An 18896-nucleotide genomic window follows, 5' to 3' on the forward strand; every position below is an offset into this window, starting at 1 on the left:
ACCCCGCTCTCCCCTCCCTTCACTACAAACACACTGCACGCGCACTACAAAAACATGGCGGATTAACGTCACATTTGAGGTATTTAGCCAAGTTCGAACGAGGTAACTTGCCACGTTTACCTTCCTACCTTCCTATTAATACATTACTTACATTGTATAAACACAGCTTTACTAAGTTCTCGAGGAAACCGAGTAAACATCCATAGACTGCTAGCTAGATGAGTACCGTTGGTTTGCTAAGCTAGGGCATATGCAGTGCTATTGTTGTTAGCCTAGCTAGCCGATACACACGCCTGTTATTAGCTAGGCTAGCTCACATACACATTGCCGTTGTTGTTAGCCTAGCTAGCCTGCTGTGTAAGCTGGTGGAATTGGGTTTTGTTAGCTTAGCGCCTAGCTAGCTCGCAGACACTAGCTAAGTTACCTCATAGACATTGCTGTTGTTATTGTTGTTGTTGTTGTTGTTGTTAGCTTAGCTATGCTATCTACTGAGAATATCCTGGAGTGTGTGACGTCCCAGCATATATTACTGAAACACACAGATCACTGAACTGGACATTTCTAAGCATATTTTCTAAGAGATATCCCAGTGTAGAGAAGACATATCTATTTTTAAGATGTAATTATTTAGCTCGCCTAGTAACGAGTTTTAAATCAACCTTAGGAGGCACGTGATGCTAATCCCATTAGCTGTTTATTTGGTCTCCAACTCATTTAATTCTACAAAAGCGTTCTTCACTAACAGCTCCTGAGTGCTTGTGCTTTATTACAGCTAGGTCGAGTCCCAAATTGCTCTGTAGTCCGTATAAAAGTGCACTATATAAGCTGTGAAATAATGGCTCATGAACACTATGTAGTGCACTTGGGTGTCAAATAGGACGTCGTTTATGACTGAGCCTTAGATTTACTGCGTCCCAGGAACATAACGTTGCTGCCTGTCATTATTTGGCGAAGAGAGAGAGAGAGAGAGAGAGAGAAGGAAAGAGAGAGAGAAAGAAAGAAGGGAGGGAGGGAGGGAGGGAGGAACTCTCCTGCATTTGGACGCCATCCTTGAAAAAAGGCGCCCTTCTTTTGAAAAGAAGAGAAAACAGAACTGAAGTGAAGGCACCGTGTTCCCACACTAATGCAGGACTAAGGTATCAGTGTTTATGTTTATGTTTATTTATGTTATTATTATTGTTGTTGTTGTTGTTTACTACAGGATAAACTCACTAGATCTTTCTGATCTAGTGACATCCTCATTATAATAACAGCAACATACAGTTTTGTGCAAAAGTCTTAGACACATGTGCAAAGAAATGCTGTAGAGCAAAGACGCCTTCAGAAATAATGAAATTAAATGTTTCTACATTAAATAAATACTATAAAGAGCCAATATTTAATGTGACGATCCTTCACTTTAAATAAATAAAGCAGTATCTGAGGTGCAGTGTGTGCAGTTTTATAAGGAAATGAGCTGGAAGTGTTACTGAGCATCTTGCAGAAGCAGCCACAGTTCTTCTGGAGACTTTGACTGTCGACTCGCTTCTTATTTCTGCAGCGAAACCCAGCAGCCTTCATTATGTTTTTATCTGAAAAGTGTCTCTTATGGAATCTGCTGCTTTCTTTACTGACATACAAACATTTTTCTGGAACATTTCATTTTGTGCTGGAAAACTAATGTTTGGAATCTAAAATGTTTTTGTACTGAATCAATAATGTAGAAGTCAGAAAATAAACATCTATAACAAAGTTTGTGCTTAAAAAAACAAAACAAAATAGGGTGCCAAGACTTTTGCACAGCACTGTATAATACCATAAGAGTAAATAAGCTGGGTATATAGTGCTATTCAGTCAGTCAATACACTCTTTAGTTTACTTAATTCTGTTTAATTATAAAAGGAAATGCTTTTTTTTTTCCCGCAGTCTTGGAGATCTTAAAAAAAATAAATAAAAACAATTCATCATAAGAAGTCTTGATTCTGCAAGATTATTTCACATCTCATATTGTCTTTTTGTGTGTGTTTATTTAAACAGGGCAAACCAAATATAACAGAATCATGAAAAAACCTGTACCAGCAAAAGGTAATGTGTTATTTTATTATTATTATTATTATTGTTATTATTATTTATTTTTTTGCAGAGACGCACCAATCCGACCCGTTGCATCCTCTGCTCACGTTAGAGGTCTGTTTTATTTATTTAAACCCAGGTGTTATCGTTCGCACCTGTCCGTGATATCTTCTTCTGATGAAATAATTCAAAATGTAAATAAATTAGTAATCTAATCCAGAAAGCAGAATAAAGCAGGAACTGAAGATGAAATGGATGGATGAATGAAACCAGTAGATGCGTAACGCAGCACTACACACGCACGATATTTGCTGTTATGTTAATTATTAAAACTTTGCTCTTCTTTGTTCTCTGAGATTCATATCTGATCACCAACTCTTTAAAAAAACAAAAAGTCACATACAGAATCTGTCATGAAAGTCAATATAACAGCATAAAATATATAAACAGATTGGATTAGAAACTGTGTAGAATCTGATCTGATCTTCGCGCAATAATCTATTAGGACGCACGCTATAATGAAAGCAGCCCTCTGTGCCAAGAGAGTGTGTGTGTGTGTGTGTGTGTGTGTCCTTAAGACGTTCGCGGGTTATTCAGAAACGCGGCGCTTCACAGAACATCTGAACTTCGCGCATCAGCCAAAATCAGAAAAGGAGGAAAGAAAAGCACGAAAAAGAGGAGAGAGCGAGACGTGGAAGACAGCTAGTCACCCAGTTTTTCAAAAAATAAAAAATAAATAAAAAAAAGTGATTTATCGTTCCTCGTTTTATGTTATGATTCTGAAGCTAGTCTTTATGAAGCTGTTTTAAGTAACATAAACTAGAAATTCTCTTCTCTCAGTTACTCCCCCTGATGTTTATCCACTGGAAGCTTTGACAACATTTCCACGCAATCGAACAATAGTAACGGAGCAGCATTCATAAAAAGATGAAAAATCACCAAGCAACAATAAAACTCCTCTAGTGATGTGTGTATTCAAGGTTTCCGCCGCATTGGAACAGTTTTCTGTGAGGAATCGATCGAAATTTACGCTGTCGTCATGTAAATCTGCTTTAATTATCACGCCTGAGATTATGAAGTAAGTGTTGTAATAACGTCAGGGGACCCGGAAGTTCATCACTAGCCTTTTAATCTGTGCACATTTCACAACATCATATAATCATGTGTGGTCTTTTGTCTTTTGTGTTTTTATTGTTAGTTATTGAGTGGAAAGATGGCAGACGGATCAAGCATTCCCGCAGTGGACGTCCCTCACGAGTTCCCTCGCAGTATCAAGGTACGTCAATCCTCACAGATTTGCATTTGCTTTAAACTCCATGTCTCCATCAGCTTTCTGATTTCGTTTCAATCCAAGATTTGTCCTGACAGCTACATTATTATAGCTTTGTTCTACCAATCAAAGTCAAAGTCCAGCCAATTTTCAGAATTTCTGCTCAAGAATGATGATTGACTCCCGTTTGATTTTCAGTTTTAAACTTTACTACCCATGTCTCAGCAATGTAGATTACTTTCTCCACTTCCAGAGCCTCAGCTGAAAGGTATGAGACAGGACTCAATGCAGTAACATCGAAAACACAGAGTTAGACGTCTAAGGTTGAAATGTTTTCTTTATTGCTCTTTCTTAGGCCACTTCAGTTGGGATAAGTATCTGAAAGAGACAGGTGCTATAGCTGCCCCGGGTCACTGTTTCAAACAGGTGAGTGCTGCTCTTGCTTTATTCCGAAACGGTTCTAGAGAAAGTTTCAGTAGAACAAATCTAGCATTTTTACTGAGAAGTATTTACTCATGAGCATCACAGAGCATGTGTGTTTAATTATTATTATGTGAAAGGATGAGGAGTAATGTTGTTGCGTAGAGGCTGAGGCGGTGCATTAATAGCGCCTTTCGCACCGCAGGAACCTTTTCATAGTACCTGAACTAATTGTGGAACTACCCACTTTTTTGGCGTTTTCGCACCTGGGTGTGATTTTAGTACCGGACTGCCTTTTTTTCGAGAACCAAATGAGCTCCTACTCCGGAGCAGCGTCTAACCTCTAACAACTGGTTCTATCCGTGACGTAAGTAGACGCTGATTGGCCAAACGCGTAGGAAAACGCCGTCACCCGCCATGATTTAAAACGCCGCGTAAACATACTGTAGCGTCGACTTATTCCGCAAGTATGGAGAACAGCGATAGATGGACGCGAGACACGACAAACACACAGCTCCGATCACAGCGTCCTCCATCCTCCGGTTGTTTACGTTGTTGTTCTTTGTTTCCGTTGTTGAACGCCGCGCACAAATGACGTCGCTGTCGACCGGCTTACGTCACTTCCTAGTGCCCGCTGTCGGTGCGAACGCAGCTCTTTAAACGGTACTGGGAAATAGTTCATGCAAAATCGCCCTGTACTTTAGTCCTGTACATTTAGTTCTGGAGCTAAAGCGGTGCGAAAGGCCCTAATGTCGTGTGGTCTCGTCACAGAGCACTACATCTCCGGTCAATGAGTTCAAGGCAGGAATGAAGCTGGAAGCTCAGGATCCCAGGAATACGACTTCTACCTGCATCGCTACAGTGGTGGGGCTGACCGGCTCACGTCTCCGGCTGCGTCTCGATGGGAGTGACAACAAAAACGACTTCTGGCGCCTGGTGGACTCGTCTGAGATCCAGCCCATCGGGAGCTGCGAGAAGAATGGAGGCATGCTGCAGCCACCCCTGGGTGAGCAAGACCACCATATTCTCACACGAATTGAGTTTAACATTTGCAATCACACTATTTATCCATATAGTACACAATAATAGAAGGGATTTATTTATAATCGCACTATCGGGTGTCACCCAGATGAGGATGGTTCCCTTTTGAGTCTGGTTCCTCTCAAGGTTTCTTCCTCACATCGTCTCAGGGAGTTTTTCCTCACCACCATCACCTCTGGCTTCCTCATTAGCGATAAATTCACATATTTACATTACATATAAAATTGAATTGAATTGCACATGATGCTGTTATTACTGGCAGCAATGAAAAGCCACATCATCCTTCATCAGGGTTAAAATTGTCCTGTCTGTTTGTCCTTTTTTCATGATCATAACACAGGCTCAGAAATAAGGCAGAAGGTCCTGGAGCTGGGATTGTAGACGTGGCAGAATTATTCCTTTTGTGCAGAATACATTATCATAGATTATCAAGAGCTGTGGTTAGGTGACATCCAATCACATAAACTCCTCTCATAACCCTGAGAACTGAGGGTACATTGCAGTGACAGTGAAACACTGTATGGCCAAAAGTATGTAAAGACCTGGAAATCAGACTTATTTGTGATTTTTGAAAGTCCTATTTCAGATTGAGTCCCAAATTTGCTGTTAGAATGACATTCTCTACTCTTCTGGGACGGATTTACGGTAGATTGTGGAGAATTGTGCTCATTCAGCCACGAGAGCGTTAGTGAGGTTGGGCGCTGATATCGGGTGACGAAGCCTGGTGTGCAGATGGCATCCAGAAGGTGTTCAGGGTCCATCCATCCATCCATCCATCCATCCATCCATCCATCCATCAGGGTCCATCCATCCATCCATACATCTCCTTCAAACACCCAACCTCCATCTCTACCTCTACATCACATAACATTACTAATTTATCATAGTATTGCAATTTAATATTGCATTTATTGCACATCACACAAACTGCACATATCCATGCACTTTATATCTGTACTATCTTATTATACGCTTCTTTATTTATTTATTTTTTTAATAAACAAGTCAAGTCAAGTGGAGTTTATTGTCATTTCAACCATAAACAGTCAGTTAGTACAGAGTGAAACCAAACAACGTTCCTCCAGGACCGAGGTGCCACATAAGACAAACACAGAACAACAAGTGCTACAAGGGACTACACAAATTTATACTAAGTATATATAAATATACTTATATATTAATATACTTCATATATTAAGTGCACAAGTGTAAACAGCACAAGACAGTACAGTAGGTAAAATTTGAGTTTGAAATCTGGCTCTGTGCAGGACACTCGAGTTCTTCTGCTCCAACCTTCACACACCGTGTCTTCATGGAGCTCGCTTTGTGCACAGAGACACTGTCGTTCTGGAGCAGGTTTGAGCCTCTGAGTTCCAGTGAAGGGAAAATGTTAATGCTACAGCATATAAAGACATTCTACACAATTGTGTGTTTCTAATATTGTGGCAACATTTTGCAGAAGAACCACAGAATCGGTGTGATGGTCAGGTGTCCACATACTTTTGGCCACATAGTGTAGGTCTTTCAACTTTCACGTTGCTTATTCTTGTCAATCTTTATATCCTGGAGTGCTGCTAAAATTCCATGAGCTGCTCACAGATTTAATTTTACTGAATTTTTACTCTAAAGTTTTATTCTAGTGAGCAGATGCATGAGTCGATCCGCCTTTGTGGCACCAGTTTATGAAAAACTCACATATGCATGTGATGGTCCGGTGTCCACAAACTTAATACTGTATATGACTATATAAGCTATAACCTAAAGATTTTACATAAAATAAGCTCATCTCATCTTATCTTATATCCTGTATATGAGATTAGCGAGTCAGTTAATTAATTCGTCCTATTAGATATTATAGTGATGTTATTAAATCATGAAAAAATCATGTTCAGATATTCCATCAGCTTATATCCCGTGTTTCTGATTGAAATATAGTTAGTCAGGTGTAATTAGTACTGAGGTAGAGATAGTGTTTATGTTGAAATAGGACTACATGTTTAAACTAAAGTCAGAGAAATACCCTTTGAGTTTTTGCTAAAAAGGGGTCGAGATCATTAATAACTTCGCAAAAGCTGCATAAGATGCAGATGTGTCAAGCTCTGTCTGTCTGTTGCACCGCCGCATGCAGGTTAGTGCAAGTACATTCAATCCTGTCGACAGAAATAGCAACTGCGCAAGAGCAGGGGGGAAAAAAATCATCTTACAGTCAACCAAATTAGCAGTACATTGATAGTATGCCCCTAGGATATGCTTGTGTCTACACAGAATAGAGCCTTATTTAGATATAAGTCTTGGCAGCTGTAGTACTTTAATAGATTTATTAAGCATTTTGTCACGTGAAGTATTTGACGTCCTCTAGATGTCACTACTGACTAAAGATCACAGATCAGGATTTTATATTGTTAATGCATTTGAAAGTCAGTCAGAAGTTGAATGCTGGTGCACTTTTACGCCTGAAAGTGTTTTTTTTTTTTAATTAGGAGCACCAGTACATGTCTATACAGCATTTCCCATTCATTCACTTCAACATCAACACCCTTGGGATTATGTTTTTCATCGTGTGACAGATTACTGTAAATCGTTTTGTGTGTGTGTGTGAATGTTTTCTCCAGGGTTCCGTCTGAACGCGTCGTCCTGGCCCATGTTCTTACTGAAAACACTCAACGGAGCCGAGATGGCACCAGCACGCATCTTTCACAAGGTATCTGTCTGATTCCTCGCAACTACAAGCCTTATTCGCCTTCTTACAACAGACTGTGACCGTCTTCACAAACTTTGAGCCTGATGTGTCAACTGTCGCACTTAATGTAGGAAAAGTAGAGAAGGCAGTTCTCCTCGTTTCAGGGCTTGTACAGATGCTGGAACGTGTTTTGATTTTTAGAGCTGTGTTTTCAAAGATAGAAATGACCAAATAAGGTAGTCATAATTTCCCAAAGTTAAGTTTTCACAAATGTAATGTTGGTACTTAAACTGTTTAGTCTGATCTTAGCACTGGATGTAAAGCAGTTAATAGGTGTTTTCTGTATTTTGTAAATTATTACTGTCTTTCCTTGCTTAGATCAGGGGGCTCTCAACCTTTTTTACAGACAGGTAGCCCTTTAAACCATTTCCTCAGATTTTTAATACTCATAATCCAACTGTTAAATTATTAGGCCCATTATTTAAATGTGTGGCTTAGTGGTTTGTCTCGCACCCCCGGGGTTTGGGGTTCGATTCCCGCCTCCGCCCTGTGTGCGCGAAACTTGCATGTGGGTTTCTTCTAGGTAGTCTGGTTTCCTCCCCGAGTCCAAAGACATACATTGTAGGCTGATTGTCATCTCTAAATTGTCCGTTGTGTGTGAATGAGTGTGTGTGTGTGTGTGTGTGTGTGCGGTTGTGCCCTGATTCCCTTGGGAAAGGCTCGATGCTCTTCTGTGACCCTGTGTAGGATAAGCGGTAGAGAGAATGGATGGATGGATGGATTTAAACGCGTACAATAATATCTTTGGTAATATTAAAGCCATAGAGTTGTTGTTTTGGATTAAATTCAAGTGATCATTGAAACTGGCTAATACCTATAAATACCCAATAATAAATCAAATTAATAAATATCATAACACTGATAATGGTGTGTTGTGATTTCCACCGCCGTAACAACACAATAAAGGACTGGCTGTGCTTCACAGACCCCCGAAGGGCTAGAAAATAAAAGCTAGAACTGATGAATGTTGAAATTCATGAATAATAATAAGCATCAGTTAATTTATTACAAGTATCTCCCATCCTCTCACGTTCCCATCTGCTCTTATACATAAGGAGACACAGAGGCAGCTTAAACAGCTTTACTGAAGCACACACACACACACACACACTTAAGAAAAAGTGATGCCAAACCAAAGTTTGTTTAACATGGCTCAATTTCACTGGCAGCATCTTAAGCATGTTGGTGTGTTGTTGTACTGGAAGGAGTCTGATTGAAAGTGCTGGAACAACATTGGATTTTCACTTCAGAACAGCTGTACAAATGCAGACTTAAATACTCTCCATTTTCTAAATTTCTATCTTCGTCTCTGTTTCTCTGACCTTCTCAGCAGGAACCTCCTTCTCCAGAGCAGAATCATTTCCAGGTGGGGATGAAGCTAGAGGCGGTGGACAGGAAGAACCCTCATTTTATCTGTCCTGCCACAGTCGGGGCGTTGCGAGGAGTGGAGGTGCTGGTCACCTTCGACGGCTGGAGGGGAGCTTTTGACTATTACTGCCGTTACGACTCTAGAGACATCTTTCCTGTAGGCTGGTGCACTCTCACTGGAGACAACCTTCAGCCGCCTGGCACTAAAGGTCTCCTTTTTTTTATCTGTTTCTGTCTGAAAACAAATCATCTGTTTGTGCTGAGTGATGTTTTTATCAGCATTCAAATAAGAAATAGGATGAAGGCGTCATGTTGGAAGTGTAATGACTGGTGTGTGGGTTGAGCGCTGCATATTCCAGTACTGATCAGATTAATCTCTGATTGTATGTGTATGTGTAATTATGTGTAATACAGATTAAATTCAGCGTACAAAGAGAAGAACAGAAGACCTCTTTGCTTGAAAATCACTTCCAACTGCGGTCTAAGGGCAGTTCTAGTTGCAGTCAGCAACGTGATTATATAACGTAATTATATTCGGATAGTGTCACAGGATGAGAGAAATGAGAGAACGTCTTAACAAAACTGTTTTTATGCAGTTTATAACTCTTCAGTACAGAAGCAATACTGAGTTATTTTGGTTAGTTATGCCTTCCCAATGGTTCTGTTGTATTCATGTGTGATCAGATCTACACAAATACAGATGTGCCACACAAATGGTCTCACATTGATGCAGGAGCTCCACATTTTAACATCGCAGTAAGCTAGTACGAGCTGTCACTGAAAAATATGCCAGAAGAGCATTCCTCTCCGCTCTCAATAACAGTTTCTCCTTGTACAAACGTTAGATGAGCCAGTCGTCAAATGAATCTGGAATGATTGACAATCGGTAGGTGTTTCGAGCTCTCTGATATTAACTGACACGCCTGGAAACTTCTCCCTTCCCGCATCTGACGTTAGTAATCTTTTGGCCCGGTGCTCTTGTCTCCTGCTTGAAACGTGGCGTTCTCTATTCCTGTCAAAGTAAACGAAGACTATTCTGAGTCCATTAATGTGAAATTAAATCTATCGCTGTATGTCTGACTTGGCGAACATCAGCCTAGTATACTCTAGTTAGCGTCAGTTAACTATATTATTTACGCACGTCACTGAAAATTTTCAGCCAAAAGACAAATAAGGCTGAAAAAAAAAAAGACTAGACCTATTAACTTTCCAATTAATTACTAGGGAAGTCATCATTCTATTTTTCATGGCTGATTGCTTAATTTTTTTTTTTTTTAGCAAAACGTTTAACAGTTTAGCTGGATACGTACTACAGACGGAGCTGACAGAGTTACGGAAGTTGAATGCAACAAATAGAAAAAAAAAAAATCTTCATATTGAAAAGGGAACAGGAGGTGAAACATGTGTAAGTGGTTTGCTACTGAACAGAATGACTAAAGCAGCAATAGAGAAGGGTTTGTGCAGGCGTTATTGCTTTACGAGCTCTTGGCACCTGCCCAGCTGGCACCGAGGTCCACCGCTCGATGCTCGGTGCCCAGTGGTGGGCCTCAGGTTGGCGCCTGCTCGCGGGGCGAAGTGAAAAGAAAGTAGGGAAGAGTGAGAGGTTTACTGTTTCATGTGGGTGTAGTCTGCCTTGTCAGAGATGGGAGGAAGAGCGGGAGTGGTCCAGCTCTATGGGTGGGACTGTGGATAAGAGGGTGAAAGGCAGGACACAGGGGGCACTGAGTTCTACCCGGGAGAAAGAAAGAGACTCACGGCTCATGACAAGCAGTGAAAAAAGGAGCTCAGATAAATCTGGGACACTAGTTCATTTTGTGGTAAGTTCTGTGTTTTGTTAGGAGGCAGTATGTGACAATATATCAGTGCTTTATTTTTTTTTATTTAAGCACCTTGTGTGTTTGTGTGTAATCGATAGACATACATAGTGTGTATTCATACCTCACAGGCCAAGGCAAGCATGGGCCACTCCTACAGTTATAAATCTGACTGGGACACGTCCAGAACAAACACTGTTATATATTGCATGTGTTTATTTGCAGTGTCTTTCCTGTCCCTTCGAAGTTTTTTAATCTCGAGTGGGTGTAATCATAAAACTATCAACGTTGTACACTCTCTGTGGGTGACATATGCAAATGGTGTTTTGTGTATGTGTGTGAGAGTGAAAGGGGCCCGAGTAAGGGGTTAGATAGTGGAAAAGGAGTGTGAGCTGTTGGAAATGCAGAGCGTGTGCTCGGTGTCCCTGTCCTGACACACAGTTGGCACAGGTGTGGTGTGTACACAAGTGTCTCGGCACTCCTGAATTCCATCACCTGGAAGCAGGGCATCACCTTCTCCTTGCTTTGTTTTGCAAGGGCTTTGTGAAGATATTGAAACTGAAGGGCAGGAAGGAAGTGTGGGGCCTGTAACACCCTAATCACACACACACACACACACACTCGCACCTACAAAGCAGACCGTAGTGCAGACAGCGTGCGTCTCTTTCAGTCTGGCTTGTGAACTGGGCTGTGTGTGAACCTCTCGAGTGCTCCTCAGCTTGGTGTGAACTGCAAAACTGGCTGCCTGCACAGGTGTGTACAAATCTAGCTCCACGGAAGATAAAGGATGTGTGGGTTTATGTGTTGCATTTTTGACCAGCTGTTTTGCTTTTTAGCATTGGGTGTGTTCCTACATTTGCTGTGTTTTGTAGCATGTAGCACAAAACCTTCTCACTTGGTTTTTACTATTTTACTCTTAAGCTTTTCTTCACACTAGACATCCTTTTTCTGTACTCTCTCTCTCTCTCTCACTCACACACTCACACACACACACACACACACACACACACAGAGAGAGAGAGAGAGAGAGAGAGAGAGAGTTTAAGGGGGCCATCAGCAACAGGACTGTGTAATGTAACTCGTGTTTTTGTTCAGTGGCGTAAAGCAAAATGGGTCACCATGGCTCCAAAAACAAAAGCCTTGCCATGTGTATGTTGAACAATGCCTCTTGAGCAGCTGCAGCAGTGATTCACTGCTATAGATTTACCAGCCATGCAGATGGCTTGCATGGACAAAACTTTTTACATTTTGGTCTCATCAGATCACAACTATTTCTGACTTGAATATTTTTTGATCAATCCACTGATAGATTTTCTGCTGACTGACACGACACAGACCTTGCATGTGAAAACAAGACACAACTCATCTTAAAACCTCCTGCCATCACTTCTCTGATGTTATGCATTAGACCCTAATGACCCTGATGATTAATGGTATTTGTACTGCTTTTATATCCATAAAAACTTGTGCGGGGCAACAACAAGCTTTCTCTTGGGTGTTCACCAAGAGATTTTACATGTGTAAGAAACAGGAAATGGTCATTAACAACAACCAGTTCCTGGAAAGAGAGCAATTTGTTTGCATTCATTTTAGTGGTTCAACAATCTTGATATTTACATTTTCAAGGGAAATTTCTTTTGAGAAGGATTTTTTTGTTGTTGTTAAAGAAAAGGTAAGATTTTTTTTTTTTTTTTTGTGGTGTGTAGGTGGGATTTTTTGTGTCTAATAGAGAAAAAAAACAATCTAGTGGTTATTTTATACTATATCCAAATTTTTTGAATGACATTTTTAGTAATTAGGAATTCCCACCCACTAGCTAGAACTCCCCTATCACATGACAGAAACCAACTAGCATCTTTTCGAAGTGCTGCTCACGCTACATGCACACACACAGCTGATTTTTGCTGATTTTTGCTGTCTTGGACTCTCAGCTACAAATGGCCGTGGAATGACGATTCGATCTCCTGAAAAAAAGGCAAACGCTTTTGTGTTGCTCTACTAGGGAACCAAAACAAATAATTTTTCCCCATTTTCTTTAAAAGTGTCAGTAATTCTACAGCTGACTGTAAGGTTATATGACTGAATGTCAGCCTCTGTATAATACTCTATATGCTCTCAGATGGTTAAATGGTGTATTAAATATGGACGTGTTGTGCTTTTAGTTCTTTTCTTCATTTAAAAGAACTGTGCTTAAGACAGTTAATGTCATACAGCAGCCACAGTTCAACAGCTTACATTAATGATATTAAATCTACCTCTCCGCTTGCTGAAACATTTGATAGCACCTAGTCTGGTTATGACATAGTTGTTCTTCTCTTCTCTTCTTCTCTTAGTGGGTTTGCCAAGGCCACTGGGTGCTTCAGGTGCGCTACCTGACAGCAGTGTGGAGGGCACAGACATGCCCATGCCCCCAGCGCCCAGCAGGCCTCCTGCCCAGAAGCGCCGTAAACCTGGACGCAAGAAAAACAAGCCATCCAGCTCCTGGGCTCAGAAAGACAGCACCTCTACTGAGGTGCAACAGACAGATCAACCTGGAAATGGACCAGAACCTGTGAAAATCCCGAAGAAGAGAGGGCCCAAGCCTGGGAGTAAGGTACGCTAAGGACCTTTTAGGATGGCTAAACTGCTTTTAGTGCTTAACTATAAGAGTTTTCAGTCTTAATGATCATTATTAATGATTCAGGTTCATCACTTCTCAGGTTATGTCAAACACATCTTTTGTATGTGTTGTAGATGGGTTGGGTTAAGCATGCTGCATGGTTGGAAGGGTCAATGGCAGGTCCGGGCAGACCCAGAGGCCGAATGTCAGCTAACTGGACTCAGAAACTGCATCAGCAGAATGAGATAGAAACCATCAAGATCCCAAAGAAGAGAGGCCCCAAACCTGGCACCAAGGTTTCTGTCTCACCACCTTCCTTACTTTACTTTACAGCACTTTATCATTTATCATCATTTAAAGAAACAGTTTGTCGTTTTTAGCGGCCTCTGCTGCAAACAAGGCAAATTGCAATTGCAATGAAAACTTTGGAGGAATGGTTTTACTATACCATCCTTTCCCCATATGACAATATTTGGAATTAAAGGTTTCCAAAGATATCTTACGTGCAGGCCTAGAAAACGTTAATGGATGTTTTTTCACTATTTGTGTCATGTATGTAATCTGTCAGTGATTGTATTTTGGTATGTATGTGTGTGATCATTTCTATAAACAGAGAAAACAGCGTGTGGCTTCTGACCCAGTGCCTACATCCCCCACCAGTAGCACTCCCGAACCTGACACCAGCTCTGTGCCACTGGATAACGCCACCATCCCCAGCGCTGCCATGCAGGCTCCAACAGGTGCTGACTCCATGCTCAGGCTGACATGTGCCCTGTGCTAGCTTCCATGTTGAAATCAAAAGTGAACAGATTTCATAGATTCATGTCTGTCAGAATTCACTCAAGCCCATTTTACAAAACACACAGCACCGTGTCCAGTCCGCTTCCGTGTTAATCAGCGTGGCAGTTACACCTGAAGTGTGCACAGTTCAGCTTGTAGCACTACAGTACCAATGTGCCCTCTGGTGTTGGTTAAAATTTATGAAAGTTTTCATTTCCACAGAATGTAAGAGTGCGAATTTTATTGAATTAATGGACGTAATATATATGCAGTGATATAATGATACAGATATTTGCACATTACATTTACTAAACCAGATCAAGGAAGCACAGGAATGAATGCTTCGCTCTCCATGTACTTGATGTGGCAAGCCGCACCCAGTGTAAACTGAGAAGCATCACAGAGCGGTTGCTTCTGGTCTAAAATGGGCTTCGTGTCCAGCTGTACAGCAGCAGACATGTAATGTGGAATGTTCTGTCTCATGACTCGTCCTCTCATTCTGGCTTTGTGTGTATGTGTTGCAGTGTGTGTGTATCTGAATAAGCAGGGGAAGGTGGGTCCTCACTTGGACGCGCGGCGCGTGCAGGCTCTGCCAGACCACTTTGGGCCGGGACGGGCGTCTTCAGTGCTGCAGCAGTGTGTTCAGGCCTGCGTGGACTGCGCACATAATCAGAGGGTTGTCTTTTCCTGTCTCAAACCAGGTCATGGAGGAGAGCTCATCTCAGGTACACGTAAAAGTTCATCTTGCTCATCTTCTGGATGCTGTAATTTATTTATTTATTGGACTTAAACAGTCCAAAAAGATTTCACCGTGCCTTTTCACTCTGCTTCTATAGGTACTATATAATAGTAAATTGCTGACTGACCCCCTGACCTCTGCCCTATTGCCCTGCAGCGCACTTTGACCAGAAGCAGCACACTCTTACACTGCCGGCGGTGAACAGTGTGACGTATGTGCTGCGCTTCCTGGAGAAGCTCTGCCACAATCTGCGCTGTGAACCACTGTTCGGCAGCCAGCCCGTGCCTCTGGGAGGAGGGCATTACGACAGCCACAGCTACACAGGTCTGCACTAGAGAGCTGAAAAGGGGACAAAATTCTGTCCCTGATCACCCTCTGTGTTCCTAACAACACCCCCAACTGCACCTTCTCCACCTTCTCTGCTTCCTCACTCCATCTCCAGCCCATCTCCACTCACAAACACACGCTCACATGTCAGCTCACACACTCACTTCACACAAAATGTCTTTCATTCAATAAGAATCAATATCGTGCAGTGAAAGTGATTCATGTCTGTATGTGTATTTATATATGTATATGTATATATATATGTCTTTTCTTGTATGCTGTGTGACAGAGAGGAGGAGCTTCTCAGAGTGTCTCAGTTCAGGACCCGGTCGAGGGACAAAGAGATTTCTGTCAGACAGCTCACTGTCACACAAAATGGCTAAAAGCCACTGCCTCTCATCTGAAGGTACGACATCTATTAGGCTGCTTAATCAAGTGCCCTAGGCATTATTCATCATCTGAAAACTTGGGACTTTAAAGATTATTTAAAGAAACTTGTTAATTAAAAAGATTTCAAAAAGATCAACTCATTTGGACAGTCAAAACTTTCGACATCTCCCCATAGCACCATTTTTAACAGCTCAATTAAACTCCCCAGTGTTGAATTAACACCCAGAGTCTTGATTTAACACTTTCAGAGATCATTTGTGTCCAACTGGACATTTATTTATATATATATATATATATATATATATAAAACACTGTGGGTGTTATTTCAGTACTGGGGATTTTGCTGTGTAGCTGCATCCCTACATGTAAGTAATAACTGAAAACAAAATCAATATTATTCACTTCACCTGTGAGTGGTTTTAATGTTATGACTGATTGGTGTACTTACATCTGGAGTTTCGGAGTTGTTTAAAAAACTGAATACAGTAATGATCAGCTGTAGCTAGAGATAGGTAATCAGATATAATATCAATATTGTTATAAATTATGTTCAAGTACATTTCGTTGAAATCTCCTGGGTATCCGTAGTACTCTTAAGACACTGAGTGAGTAAATAAATTACTTTGGACATGTTACACTGAATGTTTTCTCTCCTTTTCTAGTATGTTCAATTTTTTAATAAAACCGGCAGTGACCACATAGTTTTCTCTACTAGCCTGAATATCAAGAGAGATAGCTATGTATTATGAAAACAGTATTGTGATATTGTCGAGTGTGTGTGTGTGTGTGTGTGTGTGTGTGTGTGTGTGTGCGCATGTGCAGAGTCTTTTCTGGTGGAGAATGGAGGCTCGGAACATTTGGAGAAAACGCGAATGTCCCCGAATAAGGCTCTGAGTTTGCACACTCACTCTCAGAGCAACATCTCTCCTGGTCAGCTGTGTCGCCTTGGCTCTGCAGGTGTGAACACACACACACACACACACACACACACACACACACACACACACACACACACACACACACTCTGTGTCCGCTTGGTTGCTAGATTGTAAGTTTGAATCATCCAAACCACAACCCTTATTTGAGATAATAATAATAATGTTTACTAAAGATACATAATTTTGTATTTTTGGTTTGGAAATTATCTGGAAAGTCATAGGATTATAGATTATAGAGCTATTATTATTATGTACATGAGCAGTGCACGTTCTTTGCCTTATAGAGTTTCTGATGATTCCCTCTTGTGGTTTAAAAAAAAACAGAATGTATAGTAAAGTCACTGAACTAATTTAGATGGATGCTTAGTAATTGAGATACTGAAAACAGATATATCTGAATTCGTAGTTGATGTATTTGTTTGGTTTCAGGTTCAGAGCGTTTCCTGAACTCCAGAGAAAGCCCTCGGCCCAGTGGGCAGGATCCAAACCTGTGGACGGTAGAGGACGTCATGCACTTCATCCGAGAGCTGGATCCTCAGTTGGGGCCACATGCAGAGCTTTTCCGCAAACATGTACGTATCGAGTTTGTGTTTTTACGTTACTGTGGTGTGAACATTCTGATTTTGAGTCTCTGTTGCCATTGGTCTGTTTCAGGAGATTGACGGGAAGGCTCTCCTTTTACTGCGAAGTGACATGATGATGAAGTACATGGGCCTGAAGCTCGGTCCCGCCCTTAAACTCACCTTCCACATCGACAAACTGAAACAGGGTCGCTAAGCACGAGAGGCTGACCTTTAACCCCTCCTCTACTCCACCAAGCACATAGCATAGTGGAAACCTTAAGTCCACTGAAGCTTTACTGAAGCATTACTGTCACTGCAGTGGTCATTTCTGTATGTGTGTCTCTTTGTCGGTTACCTGTTCGTGTCTCCTTGTCCTTTGTTTTGGTGCCCATTACGTGTAGCACACTCACCCCCTTTCTCACGATAGGGTCAGTTAATTAACGCACATTTCTCTAAACAACGTTCTATGTGTTCCTGTTTTTGCCAGAGCTATGCAGGATCAGAGCTGCATGGACAGTATAAACAGGCCATTTTCAGGCCTCCGTTTTTTTAAATACGCTCTTATTTTTATCGCCTATAGCCACAGTCGAAAAGGGCTTGGATTTTTTTTTCCTCCGATTTTCTTTTAACAGAGATCACACAAACACTAGATCTGTCCCACTGAACTTTGGGACTGGTTCTAATTCATGTCTCGCTCTGAGGCACTTTCATATCTAATACTGAACTTTATACATATCTACACACCTAACCTGCAATTAATGCCATGATAAACTGCATTTCTTTTGTATGGTCTTGTTTATTATGTGTCTGTGGTTAATTTGTACTTTTTTACAGTTTTATACTATATTGTTAGAGTTCATACATTGTGATAAGACTGAAATAAAAATATGAAGTCATTTGACAGATTTTAAACCTGCGTTCTTGCATCTTGTTTGGTGTATTGTACAGGAATGTATTAAATTCACCATTTTAAAGATGTGCTTGAGTGTCACCTAGACATTTAGAGCATCTAGTCAACACAAGGGGGCAGCAAAGCCTTTGTAGTTTCTCAGGATTTCTTTGTCTCAGTGTATAAAAGCCCACATTTTCTGCATTAAAGAGCAGCTTTACCAGCTTGAATGCATGTTGCCATGCCATGCCACTTTCCAGTAGACTGCATACTCACTGACAGAAATCAGGGATGAATTTAATCACCAGACGGCTCAGGAACATGAAGCTGTTTATAGTGTTTTAGTAACTAAACAATAACTTAAATCTGAACCTTTATAGTCCATATACAGATATTTACATGGTAAATATGTCAGTAGACAATGTTTGTGTTTCCATTGTAGTAATTGTGTTTCCATTGTAGTAACACAACACACCATAGCATGGTTCTGAAATCTTTACCAAATACACTCTTGTGTAAAGCATCTGCTAATGTCATTAGGAACACACAAAAGCCTTTTTCAGTTTATTTATTTATTAGGCATTTATTACGGAAATTACCGTGTTTTTATGCTTTACATCATTGCATGTGGATATATACAACATTGTTTCAAATCATGTTATAGCACTTTACTTTTCCAGGAAATTAGTTCAGTAATGTATCTATAATTTGTTTTCCATATCATTCTGCTGGTATATTCAACTTTTGTCCTGTTAGTTTTGTTGTGATTCAGTGTTGTGGTTTTTTTTTTTCTTCTTCTTCCTTTTCTTAACTGTCTGTAAGTCTGTAAATACACCCAAAGAACACCTTGTAATAAAAGTTGGTTAAACTTTGTAATTTACTTTATAAGCAGCTTCAGTTTGTCTGATTACTAACACTATAATAATGCTAACTTCCACAGGGAAAACAGGCCCATGTGACTAAGGC

General features: G+C 40.8%; 1 protein-coding gene across 7 annotated transcripts; it reads left to right on the forward strand.

Annotated features, from left to right (window-relative positions):
- On the forward strand, nt 1-17953 carry LOC113526569 (polycomb protein SCMH1). Of its 7 annotated transcripts, none has more exons than XM_053232435.1 (17): nt 1-1136; nt 2017-2064; nt 3251-3328; nt 3548-3590; nt 3678-3748; nt 4514-4748; nt 7396-7484; nt 8854-9100; nt 13039-13298; nt 13439-13600; nt 13918-14044; nt 14609-14809; nt 14980-15147; nt 15440-15556; nt 16363-16497; nt 16908-17050; nt 17133-17953. In XM_053232435.1, the coding sequence occupies exons 3-17, from the start codon at nt 3266-3268 to the stop codon at nt 17253-17255; spliced, it is 2184 nt and encodes a 727-aa protein (XP_053088410.1). In that variant the 5' UTR covers nt 1-1136; nt 2017-2064; nt 3251-3265; the 3' UTR covers nt 17256-17953. The 7 variants fall into 7 exon arrangements, with proteins under 7 accessions (XP_053088410.1, XP_053088420.1, XP_053088429.1 ...); XM_053232445.1 differs by having other exon boundaries at nt 8857-9100; XM_053232439.1 differs by having other exon boundaries at nt 45-102.
- The last annotated feature ends 943 nt before the right edge of the window (nt 17954-18896 follow it).

The sequence above is a fragment of the Pangasianodon hypophthalmus genome, chromosome 1 (assembly GCF_027358585.1).
Source record: "Pangasianodon hypophthalmus isolate fPanHyp1 chromosome 1, fPanHyp1.pri, whole genome shotgun sequence".
Classification (NCBI taxonomy): domain Eukaryota; kingdom Metazoa; phylum Chordata; class Actinopteri; order Siluriformes; family Pangasiidae; genus Pangasianodon; species Pangasianodon hypophthalmus.